This window comes from Austrofundulus limnaeus, unplaced genomic scaffold (assembly GCF_001266775.1).
Source record: "Austrofundulus limnaeus strain Quisiro unplaced genomic scaffold, Austrofundulus_limnaeus-1.0 Scaffold753, whole genome shotgun sequence".
NCBI lineage: Eukaryota > Metazoa > Chordata > Actinopteri > Cyprinodontiformes > Rivulidae > Austrofundulus > Austrofundulus limnaeus.
The window spans coordinates 129,980-136,138 of NW_013953155.1; the positions used below are offsets into that span (position 1 = coordinate 129,980).

General features: G+C 42.0%; 1 protein-coding gene across 1 annotated transcript in view; it reads right to left on the bottom strand.

The window, feature by feature from the left end:
- Positions 1-3,041: 3,041 nt before the first annotated feature.
- Positions 3,042-6,159, bottom strand: part of LOC106532337 (protein Wnt-7a) — a gene marked incomplete at its 5' end in the record, with an annotated part of 13,593 nt that continues 10,475 nt past the window's right edge. Inside the window, 1 exon segment of the mRNA XM_014028375.1 lies at positions 3,042-4,518. Within this exon segment, the coding sequence (XP_013883829.1) occupies positions 4,036-4,518 (483 nt within the window). The 3' untranslated portion in view covers positions 3,042-4,035.

Here is a 6,159-nt window from a genome sequence, read left to right on the forward strand (position 1 = left end):
GTGTGTGTGTGTGTGTGTGTGTGTGTGTGTGTGTGTGTGTGATGGAGCTTTGCACCTGGCTGAGAAACGCCGCAGGTGGATTGCCCCGGGACACCGGCTACACTGCACCATCGCGCCGCGAATGGCAGGTTTCAATGGTGTAAATTTTTCCAGCTAATCCAAAATTTAACCAGACCCAGAGGGCGAGTTTGTAATTCTGGCGCGTCGCATTGAAATAATTCACACAAAGCTGGGACTTGGCCACCGTCTTTCAAATGCCAGCAGGTGAAAGTTAATAGGAGGCACGTACAAAAGGAGCTAAAGCAAAAGCTTGTTGTGCAGGAGATAATGGGATGCGAGTCCCTCAACACAAAAAACCCTTAGTTTAGCTTTAACCAGAGGCTTTTGAACAGCTGCCTTTTCTTATACAAGTCTTTTGTAGCAATATTATGAAAGCTGAAAAGCCGTTGTCAGACCAAGACAAGCCTCTGTTATTATCCCCTCACGCCCTTTTCCCCTTTTTTTTTTTCAAGGTAGATTATGCTGCCACTGATACACAATACGGCTTATCTACAGTAAGTTAAACCGAAATTCTCTGCTCTGCTTCTCAGCTGTTTCACAAAGAAGGTGTGTGTCTTTCTTTTCACTGCAAAAAAAAAAAAAAAAAAGTTCCAAAATCCTGGTGAGCACGTCTACAAGCCGTGTTTGTCCGGTTTTCTCCATCAGCACCTTCCTCAACCAGGGGCCGGTGAGAGTGGAATCTGTAAACGACTTGAGAGCTTGGCCGTCGTTAACATTTCCCCCCATCGAGCCGGCCGGCCTCTCTTGGAGACCGCCCCGCATTTTCTCCATCGCTCAGGAGTTGTTGTAGCAACTAGTGGCCCACGGAGTGAATGAAGCAGATGTGCGAGTCCTCTATCACCTGACAGCTCCGCACCCCCCCCCCCCCCCCCCCCCCCCCCCCTCCCCTCGACTGAGCAAGTCATCATGGTGACACGTCTTTGCCTGACCAGCCTCATCAATTACAGCCGGAACCTTCCATTAGAGCACAAACGTTGGTTCCGCGCACACATTCAACCCGCTTTCCACTCCTCAACATGGGCCCTCAATTAAGCCTGAATAACTGTCGCCTCTCAAAGAACATCTCTGTCTTTGGGCCCACTGTTGCACACATTGTGCTCGCCCTCTGAAAGCTGATTTATCACCATGGTGACCACATGATGGTGGATAACATTTGTATTTTTTTGTCTCGCGGCGCCTCAAGGGACCAAACAGGGAGTCCAAACCACAACATGTTTAGAGCTAACTGAGTGATTTTATGTTTAGCTTAAAGTAAACGTAATGATTCTATTAGTTAATTTATCCCCATTTAATCAGGAATGAAGATAATTAAGGGTGGTAACGCATAAGCAATGAAGCCCCCTTATTACTATTCTGCCATTATTCTCCTTTTTCTGTCTGCTTTGGAAAAAGCCAAAAAAAAAAATACATTAAACCATGTGGACTGATGGAGAATAGTGTGCCACGACTTCCAGTTGTTGTATATTTTACGATGTAACAGAATTCACACAATATAACAGGAAGTTAGTGGATTGAGTTTGAAGCCCAGCCCTCTGAAGCTCTACAGCTCGTACTTCACAGTAGAAACATCATTCAAAGTTTAAACGGGTCACAAAAACTTGGATTTCACATGATTGATCTGGTGTTTGGATAGTTCCACATTCAGGCTAAGAATTTTATTTTCAAATCTGGAAGTAACGACTCTTTTTTTGTCATGTCTCCTGCATAAAACTATGGAACCCATCTGGTGACATTGGATAAAAAACTAATGAATGTGTGGTCATGAGATAATGCTCTTTGTGAGAGATACAAACATTATTAGAGTCATATGAATGCGCTGTATTTGTTTAACTGTTCAAAAATACCCCACACTTCTTAATATTTTTGGTGTGTGCTTAATCCAAGGAGTATACCTCCATGGTTCAATTCGAACAGTTCGTCTTTCATATTTCTAGTATTTATGAGATAAAATAAGTACTACTGTAAGTGTGTGTTGGGAAACAGATTCTTTTAATGTGTTCCTGAATGTGACATAAATACAACTCTTTCACAGCAAAGTGATGAGAGGAGTCTGTTTTGAGTGCTGAGTTTAAAAAAATACAGCTTTTTGGACAAAAGACAACTCCAGTCGTCACTTGTGTCTCATAGCTGCAATGTATAATGCTAAGATTTACTTCATGGCTAATGTAAGTGACTGTCATTCATTCCTATATTAAAACTAAATGAAATTAATTCAAACTTGTCCATGTCAACAATCAAGATTCTGCGTGGAAATAACTGCAAGAATGATCTTGATGCCACACGTAGATTTTTTAAAATCCAATGTCACCAGACGTGCTCCGTACAAAACACTTCCAACAAATACAAAACATGTGTGATGACCAAACACTTAAGGTTCAGTTAGTTGTTTTAGGTACAAATTGGAATTTTTGCACGTTAACTGTTTGTGTGAGGCTTAATTTCTTTGTCCTTTCTGCCTCAGCAGTAGTGCCAAGGTTGGGACCCCTCTGCGAGTCATGAAATGTCAAATGAGGGTCTCCAGACTAAAAGCAAATGAATTGTTAATAGAATATTTTCACCAGGATTTTAGCTAAATAAATAAAATAATAATAGATTAATAAAAGTATTGTCATGGTTTGTTTCTTGTTATTGTGCCCATGTTTAACAGAGTCTTGAGCAAAGTACTACTTCTAAATTTTACACGTCAAACCATTTTGTCTGAAATTATTACAAGAATAAATCCCTTTTTATTTTCCCTTTAGAAATGTTTATGAACGTTAGAAATTTACAGCTCAACAGATCCCCTTCACGCTCATTTATGAGAAAGGTCTGAAGCTTAACCAAATATTAACGTGATTTTATGACTGCTCAAAAAAAATTTATATCTCATCCTATCAGAACAGCAGCGAAGCAAAACATTCCTCACAGGTTATTTCCTCATAGTGGTTGCCCGTTTCTCATAAAAGGGTGGTGTGCAAGGAGGCAATGATGAAAATAAAGTCTTGCTGGTGTTAATCTGTTCCTGTATTCCATCAGTAGTAGTTATGAAATGCAGTAAACACAGACGTTTGAACACAGACACATATAAACAGTCTCTATCCTGTACAATATACAGTCTTGGCAGTGACAGCTTGGGCCAACTTACAATAAATCAGCTTTTTTTTTTCTTTTTATGTTGTTCACAGGGGTTCATAAAACACGTCTCTGGGTCTACGCGTGACGCAGAGTATGAAAAAAAAAAGATATAAATAAAAACATTCATAGAAAAATAGGCCTTTACAAATATATACTCTATATTAACCAAACGTGGAAAATTGTGCTCGTGTTTTTGATCGGTTTATATTTCCAGTCAAATCAGCTTGAAGTGGACGTCGCCACTGAAGTCAGCAGTTACAGACTTCTGCCTCGACAGGAGGGATTTTCTAGACTAGCAGCAAACAGAGGGAAGGGGAAAACTAACGGTCAAAAGAGAGGCGACTACAGCAGAGAACAGGCAGCCTTGAATCCAGTGTGTTAACTGTGGATAAGTTTTATCCCTCTAACAAACTAAAAAAATAAAATAAAAAACTTTAGCTAATTTTGAGCCATATCGGACAAAATCTGTAGTTCTTTACAGAATAAATTAATATTAATAATTCTCATTCACTAGATACAGAATGTTAAATATTTCAAAATGGCTATTTCATCTGTGCAGAGGAGCGGGGGAAACTGCAGCAGGGTGTCTGCCGAGCTTCACCTCAAAGTTCAAACAGTGAAAAAAACATCCAGAAGTGTAGCCCGGTGCCACATGTCAGGCTACGGTTTCTTTTTTGTTTTTCATTTCCAGTGTTACTGACTGCATCCCAGCACACAGTCCGTGAACAAGGGATGAAGAGCTTTGTGTGCAAAACAACCGTGACGCTCCGTCTCCAGCTACGTCGCACAGCAGACTTGATTCTTTTGTGTCCAGGAATAAAACCGCTCATGAAATTGTCCCTACCCTATCAATAAATACTCTCACTTACACGTGTACACCTCTGTCCTTTCGCTGCACGTGTTGCATTTGACGTAGCAGCACCACAGGAACTTGCAGTTGCACTGCCAGACGCGGGAGTACTGGTGTGTGTTGTAGCCCCGGCCGCAGCACATCAGGTCGCAGCCGCTGATGTGCTGCATCATTGTCTTGTTGCACACCCGCCCCTGCGTCCCCAGGCTCCCGGTCAAAGGGTCCGCCTCGCAGTAGTTGGGCGACTTTTCTATGTACACCAGGTCCGTGTCCGAAGGCTTCCGGTAAGAGTGAGTCTTCTTGAGTTTGAGGAACTTGGGTTGCTTTTTGCGGCTAGCTTTGACTGGTTCCACGTGCACCGCGTGGGCGTATTTCTCCTTGAGGAGGTAGCCGAGCTCGCGGAACTTGGGAAGGGTCGTCCAGCAGGTTTTGGTCGTGCAGGAACCCGAGACACCGTGACACTTGCACTCCAGGCGCATGCTCTTTTCCAGAACCTAGATGCAGTAAAAGAAAAAAAAAAAACAACTCGGTAAAACAAGATAATAATGTGGTAACCTGGAAAGTTTAACTGTCAAACCATTTTATTTCATTACAAATCCAATTTCACTGTGGCACGGCGCCGTGCAAAAGTCTTGAGCCATCACCCACATTAATTTATTGGCAAAATGCCTCATGAATCACTGGATGAATTTTTATGAACCTGGTAACCTTTGATTGCTCTCATGATTCAAGATGGCTGCCATAGACAATTAATCTTAAAGGGGCAATATCATGTAAAAGCAACTTTTTTGAGTTTTATATCATGTTATAATGTTATCTTCTCATTAAAAACATGCCCAGAGTCTCACTTTAACTCATTCATGCATGTTTGAGAAATCCTGTGGTATCCTGAGGCAGTCAGGCAGGGGAGCAAAAACGACCGGTTGAGGCTAGAACCGCCTTTTGGGACCAGCTCCACCTCTGGGCTGTGTCCAAGCTGAGCTTCCTCATCACAGAGCACACCTCCTCACTCCCAGCCCCGCACCCCGCCCGTGACTCCTGCAGGCTCTCGGCAGCAACAAATCAAACTATTGAAACTAAAAGTGAAACTGAAACTGTCTGCTGAGCTCTCGATACTACTTCTGAACGCAGCCCTTTTCAAATTCAAAATACCTTTGAGGAAATTAGTTTTCAGATGCAGTTAACTTCACTGAGCTTCCATATCACAGCGCACCCCCCCTCCCCCCACATGTTGAAATGGGCGGGACAGAAGCGGAAGGAGGTTGTTAAAGAGACAGAGGCCAATTTCAAGGTGTTTAGAAACGGAAATGGTGAGAAGACACGTTTATTTTCTATTTGGACATAAAAACAGCATTTTAATAACAACTAAAGGTGGCACTGATACTTTATTAGGGTATAGAACTTAAATATATGCCTGAGAAACACATAATATTGCCCCTTTAAGGGAGTACATCACTGGTGGAGACTAGTTAATGACAAAAAATGTGCATAGACAGGCACATTTCCAGTTGCAGTCTCATGAGACGAGTAAGTTTTTGAAAATGACAACATATTTTTGTGTGCACATCTGTATTCTAGGCAGAGCACATTGTTCTTTTTGTCCACCTTGGGAGCCTCTCCCACTTTTAATCTGTGACTTTGTGTATGTTTGCATGTATGACCTTAAACAGCAATGTGAATAATACCAATGCACTGAAATGCTTGCTATCTTTTCTAGATGTCTATCAAAGCATGCTCCAGCACCCTCTGCACCCTTGCTTCCCATGGCATGGTTCAGGACCACATGTCATAAACACTTCTAGCCCTTTGAAATTACAGAAAATAAACCGGTACTAAGTCACCCACAGCAAGTTTGTTGCACAAGATTTCTGAACACAATCAAAATTCAAGTCACAAGAACACAAACCTCTGTGACTCATGAGTAAACTGAGACKCCCCCCCCCCACACACACACACTCATTAATGTTTCAAAACAATTTGGAGATTTCTCATGACTGCCAAACACCAACTAGTTGCAGTAAGATACAGTACTAACTTTAGCAAACACAAAAATGTCCCCAAGTCAATCAGTATTACAAAAATTGATTCAAAGTTTTATGTGGTGGTATAGCTGAAACCAGGAGCCTCAGCAGGGC